Source organism: Netta rufina (genome assembly GCF_964035555.1).
Source record: "Netta rufina genome assembly, chromosome: 1".
Lineage (NCBI taxonomy): Eukaryota > Metazoa > Chordata > Aves > Anseriformes > Anatidae > Netta > Netta rufina.
In genome coordinates, this window is record NC_140123.1 from 94,987,042 (window position 1) to 95,004,380 (window position 17,339).

The window sequence follows — 17,339 nt, forward strand, 5'->3', positions numbered from 1 at the left end:
ATAATATTGAATAATATATATCTTTGAAATTATAATAAATTGTGCTACAACAACGCATAGTAGTGTCATGGGATGAATACTGCAAGATGACTGAAATAAGAGATATGAAATGAATAATATGAAGTAACACCAAATGTATTTTGGTCAAACTGGGAATGAGTTTGTATTGCAGGAATACTTACAGTAGAAGTTAGTGCTTCGCAGCTGACTTCTACCTCCACTGCATTGGATCTTCCCTGGATTAGAAAAACGTGGCCTTATTTCACCTTTGCTATATATGTAAAATATAGCACCAAGAAAGATCAGTCATAGGTTTTAGCTTAAGAACATGCTTATTCTTGGCATTTTACCATCTTTCCTCTTATTAGACTTAAAGATGTTTCGGCTTTAAAAAAGGAATGAGGTGAAAAAGGAATGACTTAGATGACAAACAGCATCACTGTGTTGTTGCAGACCCATCCCATTCAGAGGGCAGACTGTACCAAGTAAGGGAAAAACTCCATAAACTTCTGTGCTGTGGACCTTGTGCCTTTAGGATATGATTCCTCGTGATGTAAGTTACCGTTCCAAGGGAGACAGGCGATTCAGTCTTTAAATAGGTAGGTTAATATTGTCACCTGATCAACATAGAACTGTAAACACCAGGAGAGGCATTTGTGAAGGTAAGATACAGTTTCATGTTGAGAAAGACATTACAACATTTCTAATACTACATCTTAAAGGTACATGTAAACTGTCAAGGCAGGCACTAGATGGGAAAACCATTTCAACAAGAATTAACCTTCCCAAGAACAGGTTGTGGATTTTGGTGTTCGTTAAAGTCAACAGAACAGCCACAATGTTCTTCTGTGATTTTTTCATAATTTTTTTGTGTGGAACAGAGGTAGGCTGAGTATATAGAATTACATCAAGTTTGAGTGTCAAGATGACAACCTAAAAAGAATTAAGAAAACTGTCCAAACCAACTTCCTATAGCTTTATCTAGCAGCATTGCCAAGCATGAAAATGTAATTCTGGCTTTGGCCGTGATTTGGTATCAGCTATACTTCAGGAAAACAATTAAGGTGTTACTTTAATGTCTTACAACAGTCTAATGTATACTAAAAAAAAAAAAAAAAAAAAAAAAAATCTCCCTGACTACTGTGCCCCACCCCCCATTTACTGGAAATAAACACTTGTGCAAGATCAAGAACCAGCACAGGATGATTACTGGAAAACAAGTTCTTGCTTCTAGTCTGCACGATGTTAAAGGAGTGCCACCTGCTGCTCACAGCTGAGGCAGCAGTAGCACTTCACAGAGAGGTTACTTGAAAATGCACTGGTGTTTGATCCTGCCTCTGGCCATAGCATCCGCAGCAGCAGATCTCTTACCTACACCCTACTCAATCGCCTCTCTGCCTGCACCGTGATGATCCCAGGGGCCTGATGGGTCAGAAATCCAGCAGGGACAGCTGAAAAATCCTAGTCTGGAGTGAGTGCTCCAATTGCTCCCTGAAACACGCTTGGTCTCCCAGAAGCAGCTTTGACAGGAAGCCAAGGATTAACGTTACAGTATCTGTGCTAAGCTGCCTAGAAGTGGTCATCGCAGATTAGAAATTGGTATCAATGTGTGAGAGGAGTCCAGATTACTTCGAATGTAATTATGGAGCATTTCACAGACCTTTCATGTATAAAGAAAAAAGGTCAGCAGCATCCTGACACTGCAGCAATAATCATTTAGCACACAGTGTATATCCTTAAGTTGGGAATTGTAGGCAGAGCAAGGCTGTACCTTGTCCTAGTCTGGAAATGAAGTAGCCTTATCTACACATACTTACCATTAAAGAGTTGGAGACTTCTCATCTCCATAAAAACTTAGTCTTAAACGTCTTAGAAATAGATCATGTTTCTTTTTTTTTTTTTTTGTCTGCTCTAAGGCCTCCTTATTAAAGATGTGAATAAACCATTTCTGCCTATCAGTAATAATTCTTGTGGTTTCTGCGAGTCAGGGAAGAGAAAAGGAGCACAGATTAAAAATCACCCTGCTTGCTTAGCAACCCGGGCTCCTATTGGTGCTGTGAGTATAGGGAAAAAATAAGACTGGCTGATAACAAGCATGAACATACACAAATATCAATTCATTAACTCTGCGTTAACACTAAGTGTTGCCTTACCTGTTTTCACAGCCAACTTACCCATTTTAAGTTATATTCTATTTGGAAAACACCAAATAGCTGACCATGGCTTATGGGACTGCTTTGCCACTGCTTAGCAGGTCAAGGATCCCTCTGCCCTGGAAAAGTGGCCTAAGGGGCGAGGACCTGGGCTGCTTCTGTGAACAACTGATGAAGTCTAATTAATATATTGTCCCCCCACTGAAAAAATAATGGAAGCTGAAAAGGATGCAAGTGGTGTAGTGCTGAGCAGCACAGTACCAAATTCTTTGGCTATACAGTGCCTTAGCCCTATAGCAAATAGTAGTTTACTCATCAGTAACTCATACCTAGCAAAAACATTAAAAGAACACCATGTGAGCTGCAGCAGTAATTTTATTTCTGATCCAAGTTCCAATTAGTATATTGATGCATCTCGAGATAGTTTAAAACTTCCTCTGTAGTATACATACTCCACTTGGGGAAACAAATGATCCATTAGACTTACCTAATCTCAAATAATCAGCTTAATACTGCTTGTACCCAAACAGTCATACTCACTGTATTTTCAGTGTTTACGCTACCAGTGTACACTATCTAGCCCTGGTCTTCTGGCCATCTGAAACAAATTTTTACAGTGAAAAGGGTACTTATTCTGGCAGGTTCCAACTTTTGCAGCAGTAAGGTAGCTATTCTTTGAGCTGTTCGTATTGCGTACCTCACACTGCTCATAAACCAGCATTCACACACAGAATACAAATGCACTCTATTGCTTCATCAAAAATAAAAAATGTTTAATTCCAGTTTAGACAGATCAGCTCAACTATGAGGGATATTTAAGACATTTTCACGTTAAAAAATTGAGTCATATTATTCCAAATCAGTGATGCACAAACAGAAGGAATGACAAGAATAAACTTCTTGCTTCAAACTGTTGTTAGAAGTCATTATTTAAACAATCTGAATTATGAGGTGTAGATTTATGTGGAAAAAAGGAGTTGAAATTGTATGAACCGTATTCAAAATGATCACAAAAATCCCGATTTGAATCCTGCAGTTAAGTTGTTATTGTTTATACCATGAAAAGGTAGTGGAATGGTTATTCCAAGATCTAGTCTGTCATTCAGCTCACCTATTTATTTGATATTAGAATTTATTTTCAGTGTAGAATCAGCTCTGAAGGACCCCACACGCACTTTTTACAGGAATTGTTCATAGGCATAACCATCCTTTGAGAAAAGTAGATATGGTAGTTTAAACCCCTTAGCCAAAAAAAACTACCAGCTTTGTGTGATTCTGGCCTCTGAACTACATCAGCTGCACGCATTCAGGCAGCAACCAGGAGAAGTGCTGGATTTTGGAGTATACTAACTTGATAGCGTAGGTGCCATGGCAGTGCCTGCATCTCGTGGCTTCCAGCCACACGTTAAATATTGGACGAGAATGAGTTCTGCTGTCCTTTCCAGCAAAACCAGGGATCAGCCTCTTCCTAGGCATCACATTTCCATTCCTTGTCATGACAGTTACTTATCTGCAGCCACTTTACATCTTACTATGCATTAAATAAAACAAGATTTAGGTATATTTTTTTCTTGCAGGAAGCTCAGGAAAGTCTTCAGGTAACAGAACATGATTGCGGCAGATAGGGCAGGTACTCGAATGTTCCTTTAGCCATTTTCTAATGCACTGCAAGAACAGGAAGATTATGTTGAGGAAACAGTCCAAGTCTGGTATCAAGAGATCAGCTTAAAGAGCTTCAATTCATTCTGATGAATTATCATAGTTGAGATCTAAAACTTGAAACTTTTCAACATGCACAAAGTACGGTGCACAAAGTACGTAACAGAAAACTATGTATTGTTGTTTTTAACTTCAGGTACTAGAGGATGAGGGGAAAAAAATAAGAAGTAAACTGACTGTACAACTGAACAAAGAGTAAACATTTGCATCTAAGTGATAAGAACAAGAATCCTTACCTCTCTGTGAAAATGATGCCCACATTCCAGTTCACATGAGTCTCTGCTTAGCTCATCATGACATATGGTGCAAGGATCATCACTGGAGGCCTGTACAAAAAATGTTACTTGAAAGCTAGCAACAATTAATCATTGAATTCTACTAATGTAATGATATTATTAACTTTAACCAAGTCTGTTTAAGGTTTTGTCCACAAAATGAGCAAGTCCTGATTATTTTTTCCAGTAATGCACCTAATTATTTCGCATCTCATAAGAAGTACAGGGTAATAAGTTGAAATTTATTAAATAGTGGAGAACTTACTGTAGAGTCTATTTTTTTCCACTTAGATTTAGGTATTGCTCCAACATTTCCCCATGGCTGGAGATTTGGCTGAGCTGGATATGTATTTTGACTTGAGGCATTTTTGTGCACAGGTCTTGCCTTGGGTGGGCTGGGTACATTTTCTTCTGCAGATACTTCCTGACTCCGAGTCCCAGTCTGTCCTGGTGAAGCAGATACCGACTTCACAGGTCTCTCTGTTGAAGCTGATGCCTAGACAGGTATTGGATAAGAATTTTGAGCAAGTTCACAGTTCAGAGCCTGACAGCAAAGAAAAATGTGCTTTCTCTTCTGAAATGTGCTGTGTTATTTCCACCATCAGAGGTGCACAGCAGAAATGGCAGCAACTACAACAGTACCTTATTTTGCTGGTCCAGAATAAGATCTGTCACTCTTCTTAGAATTTCAGTGTAGCTCAAGCTTAACAATGTATTCCCACTTCTTCTCTGTACATCTTTTATGAACTTGGTAAGGGTTGAACTGAAATAAAAATGACATTACCAATTAGTAACACTATGGCTATTGTAGACATAATCACAGTGTTAGAAAACACTATTTTCCATGTTTGATTCATAGCAGTAGAGCCTACTGCTCCATTAACTAAAAGACACTAACTTCTCGGATGAACTGCAGCAAGCACCTGCTTCCAACACTTCTCAATAACTAGGATCTACCTACTTTAAATCGTAAAAATAAAATACTACTAGTTCTGTTTGCTGGTGCTTCTAAGTGAGAACACTGAGTAAACTCTGTAGGTCTGTTCCCTTAAGGAATGTCTCACTGAACAAGGGAAAGAAACTAATGTTTTACGAAAATTCATCTTATGAAACAGGAGCCATCTACTAACAAATCAATTCTTTTTGTACTTTTATCATTGAATGATTAGAATTTTTATTGCCCAACACAACACTGTACACATTAAAAATTACCTGCTGTAGCCTGGAAATATAGTTTGTAGATGTGCAATAATATTTTCAAATGTTTCTGGAGGCAAGGCGTTGTTTGGAATTCCAGGGGGCCTCATACGTGTAGCTGAATCATCGTGGTGGGATTGGTTTGCTTGGATATTCTGAGTATTATTTCCAGAAATCCTTGATGGACAAGTTAATGAAACTTTATCGGCATAGGATCCTTCCAGAGGTTTGGAATGTTTTTTCACTGCTCCATCACTTGCAGAATGAGACTTAGAACTTGCAGGTGCTGGCTTAACACCAGCCTGTGCATTAAATGAAGCAGTTGTTGGACCTTGATCTTTAGAACTTGAAAACGCGGGAAGTAAATTAGGTTGTGCAGATGCAGAGGAGTACATGACAATAGCTGGATCACTGATAGCCAGTCTGCTTTGTTTTCTCTAGGAAATAAACAGATTCCACAAGAAAAATAGTAATTAAAATAAATCAAGAGGAACTCTTGAGCATTTGCAGCATGAACTAGGCTACATTTTGGCCATGAGGAGGAGCTGAGAGGTCATATCAATGTATCTGAACTTGTTCTACCTAGGTAAAGATATCATACAAAAGTGCTCTTTAGTATGTACTACATACAGACAACCAGCTTGCATTAAGACATTAAATTAAATAGGGCAGTATATATGTATTACAGCTGTTACTTTTACTTATTCTGGGTTTACTGAAGGCCAAATGGCTGTTGGACAGCTTTAAGTTTTAAAGAAGTGTAGTTTGAAGTTGGTGGTAGAAGCCACTGCTTTAAAATAAGTGCCATCCATTTAAAAATACAAAATGCATTGATATCATCTATATATAATCCAGTGTAACATTTATTTTAAAACCAAACACATCAGCTACAATCATCACCCTCAAGAGCTTGGAGTTGTAGTAATTCATGAAGATTTCTTTTTGAACTAACAAGTCTCTTCTATAAATGGAAAGAACTCCTTAAAATAAGTTGTTTGGCCCCATTACTGCTGTTGTTTCAGAACTTGACTGCTCTAAGACAGCTGGCTGCCTTCTAGCATGTAGAACTAGAATTCTACATTTACTCATAATCAAATTAAACCTGCTGGTCCTTGTTCTCAGTGTTGTTTAATTTAATACTTTAATCACTTTTTGAAGTAATACTTCACCCTCTCAATATAGGTGTATGCCCATAACCACCTTTAACAGAAAAGGATCATCTCCTTAGGAGAACAAGAAGAAATAAACTAAAATAAATTTTGGCATAAACTACTAGTCTATGAAAAGCCAGAGACTGAAAATTTGCTTGACAATGTGATTTTTAAAAATCTGTACGTAACCAGCTTAGCTTTGCCAACAGAGATATGAAAAGTCAGCTTGACCTAAAACGTTACATAGTAGAACAGCCTAATCTCAATTTTAGACCATTTAGATTTTTACAAGTTTTCACATTCCTTAGGACAAAGCTTTAGGTTTATTTTTGTAGATTCTTACAGAGTTTTTAGGCTTTATCAAATTATGTTTTTGTATCACTTGATTCAAAAGTGGTAAGAATTAGATGGAGAATTAAACAGTCAAGGAGAAAAATAGCTTTCATCAAGTCTTTTTCATTTGGATTCAGTATTCTCCTATTAAAGTCTTCATGAAGCTGAAAGAACTACAGATATCTTTTCTAGTTACTCCTGCATTACTGCAGTAAAATCAGATACCAAATGCATAACAAAAGGATCAAAAGTCACCCTGCTTCTCAACCTCTAAATTGATGGCAACCTAAGGATATAACTTAGATAACTAAGAATATCTGCAACATCCTTAAAAGTTCTGTGCCAATAAGGAGAAAAAAAGATAGCTAGAAATAATTGGGAAGAAACAGTATGCAGGAGAATGTAAGGGCAACCATTATTTGTACAAGTCCAGAAAAATTGTAGTAACTAACATAAATATACTACAGTATTAGAACTGAGAATTGGGTCCAAATTAAACCAAAAACAAAGGAAAGAAAAAAAAAATGATTTTCTGCAAAGAATATACTTTTTAGAGAAAGTTTCTCTTGTGGTATCTTTGATGCATTTAGGGATTTCATTTATGAATATACAATGAACATTTTACTTAGCTGGTCATTTAACTGCCCTGTCTTGAAGGGTTCTTGACTGAACCCTTATTTCCTTACTCCAAACTGACCCAGGTACAGTGATTTTTGGATACTATTTGTATTCATGACTGGACATCAGCTCTGTGCCCTAACTTCAATTTTACTCTCAGTGAACGGCAACATTTAGGTTTTTGGCATCATTACTGCAGCTAGCTTGCCTCCAAGTATTTCAGCATGGCCATGTGTCCCCCCACCTGCATGGTGATGAATAGCTAAAGGACGTCAGCTTACGCTGGCTTTGTCCTTGTACCAGGAACAATCATACGTAGTTAGGAAGTAACTGACAAGGTCTGAGCAAAGCACTTGTGGAACTTCTAACCCATACGAAAATACTGTTAATGCTATTTGTCTGGGATGTAGTTACTGCAGGTTAATTTCCACAAATGGCTGAAACTGCCTCTAGTTCCTAACAGATACAGCTGGAAGCTAATTCTGGTATCCACCATCAGTTACATTTGTTGGTGTAATGGGCTCTTGTCCCTGTGGATTTTGGTGCTACAGTAAAGTCGTGACGTACAAGAAAACAGGAAGCATTTTAACATTAACTTTAAATAGCCTAAGCCTCTAAAAAGGGCTTGAGAATTTGTCACTGGATGTTATCCTGCTAATCTGCAGTCACCTTTTCCTAGGCATACGGAGAGGCATAGATTAGTTTGTGTTCAAGGCTACATATTCAGGTTATGTACATGTTCTGTAAGAGATGGTCATGCTGGATACAAACCTAAAAAATTTCTTAACACACAGCTATCAAATGTAAGATACATACTAAGACACTGGGAGGAGATGAAAGATCCACAGCTTCTATTTTGGTGAGGCAATTTCGTACACCATTTTTCACCATCTGAATTTTTTCTTCATACCCAACCTGCAGAAGGAAAATAAATTCTCCAAATGAGCATTAGCTAAAGCTCTTTTGTTACTTAAAATGGCATTAGCAACATTAATAATGGCATTAACACCTTTGCAAAACAAAGGTATCAGGCCTTTCACATGGACACATAAGGCCTACCATTTGGCGTAGTAACGTAACTCTCTACTGAAGCACTTGCATTAATGTTTGAAAGGGCTCATGAAACATCTTCTAGTTTTTAAAACTTAACATACATAATGTATTCAGCTTCTCTTAGCAGACAGTTCTCCGTTGTTTTTATAAAGAAGTTGCATGGACATTTAAAGTTCAAAGAATACAAAATAACTGCGATTACAGACTCGATAATCTGCAATCCAATCTTCACAGACCATATACAAAGGAAAGAATTTTGTCTTTATGTAACCGAAGATACTCATTGTAACTTAACTATATTTAATAATCAGGCCTTATAATCAAAGTTTTCTTCTGTCATTAAAAAATTGCAGATGAGTATTTGAAGACAGTGTTTTAAAAAAGGAATGTAAATTTATTCTGTTTTATCTCCAAAGTTCAATTTATACCTTGTTACGAGAAATTAAGACTTACCTCTACTTTTTCCATTTGTTTCTTTATATTTGAAATAAATATTTCCCAAGAATCAATCCGTGACTTCAACTCAGGAAGTGCTGAGGCCGAGCTGCTGAAATAACAAAGATTTTCAGTTAAACTCCAGAATTTCCTTTAGTTTGTCTGCTATGGAGAAGAGTAGACTGAAGGGCGACCTCATTGCTCTCTACAACTTCCTGAGGAGCAGAAGTGGAGAGCAAGCAGCAAGCCTCTGGTCACTGATGACAGGACACGTGGGAACAGCACAAAGCTGCTCCACGGTAGGCTCAGGCTGGACATGAGGAAACGTTTCTTTACTGTGAGGGTGGTCAAACACTAGAATGGGCTTCCTAGAGAGGCAGTTGATGCCCCATGTCCATCATTGTTCAAGAGGCATTTGGACAATGCCCTCAGTAACATGCTTTAACTTTTGGTTAGCCCTGAGGTGCTCAGGCAGTTGGACTCAAGGGTAGTTGTAGGTCCCATCCAACTGAACTATTCTATTCCATTATTTTTTTTGATTAAGACCAATGGTTTTAATACAACAGTTCCTTCCTATATGGGCAACTTCTACCAGGAGAGGGAATATGGCATATATTTTTAAAGAAGTAACTGAAAAGGGAAGTTAGTTCCTTGTAAGGAAAGCAACACTCTTGTCATATGCCAGTTTTGTTTCACATCTTCTTTATTTACATTGCAGCCCTCTCCCCAGCGATACTGGGCAGGATAACTGGAATGTTCCCAGTAGCCAGTAGAATCTTCCCAGGCTAAGAAAGAGTAAGGCAAGAAGTTTGCTGCTGCTTAAGTATTTCACATGTTGATAACGTAAGACTAAAAAAGAATTCAACTTCAGGGAAGTTGCATTTAGCTACTGCGTAACTTTAAGGCAGCCACCACTTTGTGAGAAAAATTGATTTGTCTAGTTAACAGATCATGACTAAACATCCACTAATTACTTTTATTTAGCAACTAGTAGTACTGAAATTACTGGTGTAAAGCCTCCATACCTGCTTAGTGACTTCAGCATCTTGAGATTTTTGTCTGCATTGGCAGCTATGGCATTTAGCTTGTATACTTCAGTTTTTTTCCAGTTTTTGAGTACTGATATCTGTAACAAAATAATTGCTTAAAAAGGATAGCAATAAAAGCACTGCTGTAACACAAGGAATAAAGCCTTGAATCATCTTAAACAATAATTTGATGATACAGAGCACAACATACACTCACACACTGCTCCTATGGTGAGGAATTTCAAAAGTAGAATTAAGGGCACTGGTAAGCCTTTAGGAGGATAACTAGGTTATATTCACTTCAGCTGATTGTAGAAAGCATCCATATGTATTCCCATTGCACCTTATCAAAAATGTGCATGTACACATTTTAAGTCAATAAGGTGCTCTTTTAAATACTGCATGGTTGAAGGTCAACATGAACAAAACAGTCTAATCTTTTTTATGAAATCCCACTGCAGGTTAAGACAATTTTCAAGCCTTTCCTAAGAAGAAAGCATTGTTTGTGCTATTTAAAGCATTTCCAATATAAAAAGCTATTTTAGCGAAAATCTTGATCAGTAATCTCCATTTAGTGAAATACTGAAGTTGCACTGATTCTACCCAAGAAAGAATCAGCTATACATTCACTAAGCATGACTTCATTTTGAAAAGGAACCTGGATCTTCCTATGGTTACTTCTTACTAGTGGAAGCAATTCATAATGCAGGTAAGTATGAAACTGAATTTAGCTTAATTTTGTTTGGGCAATAACAGATGCCTCAACTTCTGTGCACTTTTAATACAGGTCAAAAATAATGCACCATGATGATTTGCTAAGTTTTCCAAGATAACATCCAGAACAGCAGTTGACAGTATTTGATCAACACTTTAAACATATTCTTATAGAAAGTCTTAGGTACTACTTTTAAGGGAAATTGTTAAGACTTTAGCAGTCACCTTCCCACCTAGCAATGCAAGTGATTCAAGCTATAACAGAAGCGTTTTAGTTTTTTTGTTGCTTGTACCTCTGCTTTAACAGCTCTTTTCATATGTTCCTGGTAGTCATCTTGACTCTTTTTTATAAGTTCTTCCAATTTTACCTTCTCGTTAGCAAGTTTATTGCTGCAAAACAGAGAGAGGTTAAAGATTTGAGTAACATTTACCACAGAGTAGTACATTCTAGAGGTTTTCTTCAGCCATTTCTTGTCTTTTCCTCAGAACCATATATCTTCATTTATGTTGTACAGTTTGTGCCTTTGGGCATAGTTTAATGTTCCTGTAGCTGTACTGCTGGCTCCATGAACATAACTTTGGGATTTCTTAACCAAATTTCACCGTGCAATGTAAAAAATTTATAGGGGCTTGACTACTGCAGACATGCAAGTTTTGTTGTTCTAAGCCTGTTCACATATATAAAGAATGTATGTATAAATGAACCTTAAATCCTATCTATGCGCAAGTGAACAACTTTTAGAAACTGTTCAGATAACTTCATGTATATTTAGAATTACAAATATCCGAGGATCCGAAGCTGCATATGACAGTTCAGTATGTATGTACAGCACCCAAATTCTGATGTGTCCTAAAATACAGCATCATATAATCAAGGGAAATATATGACAGTATTTTGAAAAGCCAGCTTTGAATTATTCTAAATAATTGAAAGAAAATAATATTTACTTATAGTAAGTAAAAGTAAACTAACTGAGAATAAGAGTTATGGGCTAAAGTGCTTATTTTTTCTAACCTTTCACCCAAAATGAAACAGGCAACTCCAATAATGACAAGTCAATAGAAAAATACAAATATTGCTGAGAGTTTTATAAGAGTTTTACCTGGTCTCAAGACATGTATTGAAATTTATGTTATACTGCTTCTCCTTCTCATCAATGGTCTTTGAATACCTAGAGTAATCAAATATTTATTAAGCTTATTCTGAAAATTGTTCACTACCAAACACATTACACATTCCTCTATAATCACAGCGATAACTATGCAGCAGTGACAATCTATACATTTTATATGTTGTTTAATATTATTTACACTAAAAATATGAAAATATGAAAAAAAAAAATAAAGCCCAAACTATTCATATAAAAGATAATACAACAGCATTCAAGGACGGATATCTTCTGAAGTCTGAAAACTGACAGAGAACATTAAAAGTATAGTAGGTATTGTCAAGCCTGATTAGAAAAATTATTACTAAATAAGTCAGTTTCATCAGTTTTCTGACAGCCATTTTAAGATGCTTATCTGTGCTTGCAATATCACAACAAAACACTAAAGCAGACATGCATATTCCAGCCTATTACTGTGAAAAAGCTTCTAGTTGGTTATACAGCCAATGAGTAGACTACTTAAAGATTGCTGAAGTGCTTGAAATGTTTTGGGGAAAGCTACTTATAATACTATTTCAAATGACACTGGATTTATTTTTTCAGTGTGTCAGTGACGTAACTTCCTAGATGCTCTACGACTATAGTAGGAGGTTGACTGAAGCTGTCTCTCGTTGCTTCATAGCCAGGAAAACTAATTGTCAGGGGAATGCCTGGGATTGCTGCACATTGGGACACGATGGGATATTACTGATCTAAGTTCCATGGGAGGCCCTGCAGACTTCTGTTTTAGGATGATTGAGGGGTTAAAAACAAAAACAAACAAACAAAACAAACAAAAAACCCACACAGTAGATACATGGTGTATCTATCTATGTGGTTCTTGCAGATTTACTTGAATCTGAGAAGTAGGGGACAAGACTAGAAAAGAAGGAAATGTGCAGCCCTAGTTAATCTTCAGATACGTTCTGTGGCAGTACAGGTAAAAAGTGTGCAAGAAAGATGCAGTTGAATTGACTGTATATGAGGAAGAGGAACAAAAAAGTGAAAATTGAAATTAAAATTTAAGGCTAATCATACAGCTGCAGAGGAGCATACCAAAGCAGTAATGGTAAATCATGAAGGAGAAAAGTATACAAACAGTGCTGATCTACAAGTTTCTGGAAAACTCATGAAAATCTTAAACAGTGATGAAGTAGTATTCATTAATTAGGTTAAATAACTACATGTAGATCCTATTGACACCAACCCTAACTCAAGATCTGCATTTAACTCATTTCAGAATGATATTATCAGGGCAAGAAGTTTGAATTCTCCTTCATAAAATCAGTAAATACTGAAACATACCATAGGCTATCAGAAATAACTCTACTTACTGCTGCTTTAGAACAAACAAACAAAATCAAGCCAAGGGACAAAAACATAGATCTACAGATGTGAATCTGTATTCAAAATTGGTACCTATCATTAGTATCCATATGCTTTTTGACGGTGTTCCTTATTGCTTTTAAGTTCTCTTGATTTTCTTTTTTCTCCTGTTGCCATTTTTTTACTTTTATTTCTAAATCTTGATTAAGCCAGTCTAGTTCATTCTTTGATACCTAAAAGAAAACAAAACAAAACAAAACATCATTTCTGTAAATTGTATTTTATTAAAATGCAAGTTAAAGTTAGAGCAGATTGCAGACATATGATCAAAACCTTAGCCAGCAACATTTACAATGACAAAATTTTACTTAGTGCTTAATGTACTTTTAGGCTAAGTGTTTAGAACAGGCAGCATTCTCATTAATGCTTAACTCCAATGATCTTCACATGCAGCTTGGAGTGCACCCTCAGCAAGTTTGTTGATGACACCAAGTTGTGTGGTGCAGTTGACATGCTGGAGGGAAGGGATGACACCCAGAGGGACCTGGGCAGCCTTGAGAGGTGGGCCTCATTCAACAGGGCCAAGTGCAAGGTCTCACACTTTCAAGCACAAACACAGGATGGGTGGAGAACGGATTGAGAGCAGCCCTGAGGAGAAGGCCTGGAGGGTGTTGGTGGGTGAGAAGCTTGACATGAGCTGGCACTATGTGCTGACAGCCCAGAAAGCCAACTGTACCTGGGCTGCATCAAAAGCAGCATGGCCAGCAGGGTGAGGGAGGGGATTCTGCCCCTCTGCTCTATTCTCCTCTCATGAGACCCCACCTGGAGCTCTGCATTCAGCTCTGGGGCCCACAGCACAAGAAGGACATGGGCCTGTTAGAATGAGTCCAGAGGAGGGCCATGGGGATGATCAAGGGGCTGGAGCACCTCTCCTGTGAAGACAGGCTGAGGGAGCTGGGGTTGTTCAGCCTGGAGAAGAGAAGGCCCCAGGGAGACCTAACAGCAGCCTTCCAGTACCTAAAGGGGCCTGCAGGAAAGCTGGGGAGGGACTCTCTGTCAGGGGGTGTAGTGATCGGACAAGGAGTAATGGTTTTAGACTAACAGTGGGTAGATTTAGATCAGATATAAGGATTTAATTCTTCAGATATAATTCTTCACTCAGAGGGTGGTGAGGCCCTGGCACAGGTTGCCCAGAGCAGCTCCCATCCCTGGAAGTGTTCAAGGCCAGGCTGGATGGGGCTTTGGGCAACCTGGACTGGTGGGAGATGTCCCTGCCCACGGCAGGGGGGTGGAACCCTTCCAACCCTAACCAATCTATGATTCTGTGAGTGTTAAAGCTGGAATTCAGGACCTCCCCAAGATGCAGTACAGGAATTTACTCCAATACACAAATGAAAGGAAGAAAAAGATGCTAGAGATTGAATGACAGGCCCCTTATTTGAAGATCTTATTAAAGAATAAAGCGAGGTGGTAGGGAGAAAGGTTTTAGTCTCACCCGATTTATTTATTTTTAATTGAAAAACTCCCTTTAAAACGCAGACAGATGAGTAGCCTGTAGCACACTTGGCTTTAACTGTAAAATCCAAACGATAATAGGCTGATGGTGATGCCTGGAGCCTGCTCTTGCTCCCAGACAATTTCAAGGAAAACATCTGGAAAAGCCCGTTAGCTGTCCTAGCAAATCTGACCACTTGAACCCCTTCTCCTCAAGAAGAGGGAAAGAGTCAATAACATCGTGCTTTTTTCTTTTTGGGTTGAATCAAAGCTGGTACCTATCCACTAGATGGAGACAACCAATAACCAATGTGTTCATTTAAATGTGTTCTGAGGAAGATGCCACACAGATTTTCAGATCTGTTAAGACTTAACAGCAATGAGGACTACAGTTTCAAAAAATCCTGTTGACCTATCACAACCAATATTGTGAACCAATGCAGTTTGTCTTTGCTAACCCCACCGTCGCATGGATAAAAACATTACCTTTGTCTCTTCAACACTTTTTTTTATCATCTCTTTTAAAACACTGATTTCCTCTGAGCTTCGGCTTTGTAACTGTTCATATTTTTCCTGTGCTTCTTTAAGTTGTTCTTTTAATACCTGATGCTCTTTTTCCATACGTAGAATATCTCCCTGAAAATAAATTATAGAAAGTAATTCAACGGCCATTATCCACAGGGCAGCAAACATTCACAACAGCCAGTCTGCTCTCAGCTGATGGTTTTTAGCGTGTTTGTGTTGTTTCTTTTGTTGGGGGGAGTTGTTTTCTGTGTAACAGAAATGAACATTAATGCCTGACATGAATGGAGTATGAAGGGAAGGCCATATTTTCTCACTTATCTCCTGATATGGACAAAGGACTGCCGTTAACATCAGTCTGAGCTGCCTGCATGCTCTAATGGAACATTTAAATCAAACCTCAAGGTTTTGGGGGAGGAAATACTCAATTTCCTCTAAGACATATTCCAACATTTGAACAGAGACAGCCTCCTTTTTGTGGGCCTACATGAAGTTTGGATGAAGGACGTTATAGATTATGGTCCATCAGGAAGGGTGGGAAAAAAACAAACAAACAACAAAACACCTCAAAATCAAAAGCATCTGTTACAACATCTTATTTTCAGATAAACTTCATCTTCACAGTCCTGAATGTTTGGGCACTCCTTTAAACTCCTTCATGAGAAATATGAACAAATATACAGGTAACTTACTTGTTGCATTTCAAATGGATGAAAAGGCAGGGTATTAGTTTCCCTATCAGCTACTTCATGATTCACCTAGAATACAAAGAGTCATTAAATGATGAGAAAAATCTCCTGTTTACATATGCAATTACTATGCCAGCTGTTTTTGAAGCTTTTGTACCTAACCTACAGTTACATGAATCCAACTACATCGTGAAATATATGTCCCCAAAATTGAATTCAAGCTATAAAGAAAGCACTTTTTTCCTGATCTTTTCCTAGTTTAATTGACCATGAAGCATTTATACTGGGGACAGTTCTTTCTGTCTTTAAACACAGCTGCGCTCTACACATCTGAAAACTTAAGACTGGCAAAACCAGTGTCTGACAACTCACAGAGCAGCTGTGTTTTGTGGCTTGTCGTAAACTCAAGATCTGTGATACAAGTGCCTGTATTTAAAAAGGACTACATTCAATGACCAGAGTCCCTGCTTGTTTTCCTCCAGTATCACTCATCAAGGACCTACTGAAAAAAAAAAAAAGTTTAATATCTAATCTTGCAACATACTGAAGATTGAGTTTACGTTACACTCTAACATGCTATTAAAAACCACAGTCAGATGTTAAATGCCTTGCTCTCCCACACTTTTGCAAACAAATACCTCTGTGCATTGTAACCTTTTGAACTCTGCTAACCAGAATTCCCTAAATTGAAAACCATTGCCTTTTCTATTAACAATTCATTACACGTGCTCAGGAACCAAACAGAAATCACATTTTAGGTCAGCCAAAAGGAAAACAACTTACAGTAACTGCTCGGGAAAGACTTAAAGCAAAGAAGTGTACACATAACAAGCTTTGGAACAAAACAAAACAAAACAAGAAAAACAAAAAACAAAGCAATGAAACACATTAACATTTTCATAATTTAGAAAACGATAATAAAAATATGATTATTTCATCATACAGCTATAAATAGTTGTTCCTCCCTTAAACTGCCATATCTCTAACCCTGAAAACCTGGCTTCCTAGCCCAAACTGTATTCTGTAACTTTTGCATGCGATCACTGTCTCTGTTACTTTAAGTGCATTTTCTTGAGTGGCCCATGCTGATTAATCCTTGGGGTGCATTAATAAGTAAATGTTTTGGTCCCTTCTTCTGGTCAGCTGCATGCTGTGCCCCTTTAAGAGTTTTCAGCAATGCTTCCTGTGCCTGCAGGACAAATTTTCTCTTTTGTTTTGTTGTTGCTTTCCTTCTTCAGGAGGAAAAAGTAAGGTAAAGGGAGTTTGCCTTTGAACTCACCCTACAGCTGGGCCATCCCTGTGAACCGCCAGGTAAGCATCAGCCAGCGATGGTTAGAATCTACAAACCATCTAAATCCTCAAATACTGTACAAGTTAAAACAAGTCACTGAACAAAATGAAAAAAAAAAGATGATACAGAAGCACGTCCAATAACCTCTAAAGCAATGTTTTCACTTGTGTGCACTAGTTCCCTCTCTTGACTC

General features: G+C 37.8%; 1 protein-coding gene across 3 annotated transcripts in view; it reads right to left on the bottom strand.

The window, feature by feature from the left end:
• Window positions 1-2,543: 2,543 nt before the first annotated feature.
• TTC3 (tetratricopeptide repeat domain 3) overlaps window positions 2,544-17,339 on the bottom strand; it is a 62,751-nt gene continuing 47,955 nt past the window's right edge. For 2 of the 3 annotated variants that reach the window (XM_084289053.1, XM_084289052.1), the window contains exons 34-46: window positions 15,859-15,924; window positions 15,131-15,280; window positions 13,244-13,383; window positions 11,780-11,848; window positions 10,970-11,066; window positions 9,960-10,060; window positions 8,953-9,046; window positions 8,263-8,361; window positions 5,360-5,781; window positions 4,790-4,910; window positions 4,413-4,643; window positions 4,109-4,198; window positions 2,544-3,818 (exon numbers count right to left, since the gene is read on the bottom strand). In XM_084289053.1, coding sequence (XP_084145179.1) covers window positions 3,708-3,818; window positions 4,109-4,198; window positions 4,413-4,643; window positions 4,790-4,910; window positions 5,360-5,781; window positions 8,263-8,361; window positions 8,953-9,046; window positions 9,960-10,060; window positions 10,970-11,066; window positions 11,780-11,848; window positions 13,244-13,383; window positions 15,131-15,280; window positions 15,859-15,924 — 1,791 coding nt within the window. In that variant the 3' untranslated portion in view covers window positions 2,544-3,707. The remainder of the gene's footprint in view (window positions 3,819-4,108; window positions 4,199-4,412; window positions 4,644-4,789; window positions 4,911-5,359; window positions 5,782-8,262; window positions 8,362-8,952; window positions 9,047-9,959; window positions 10,061-10,969; window positions 11,067-11,779; window positions 11,849-13,243; window positions 13,384-15,130; window positions 15,281-15,858; window positions 15,925-17,339) is intronic. The other variant, XM_084289054.1, reaches the window with a different exon arrangement.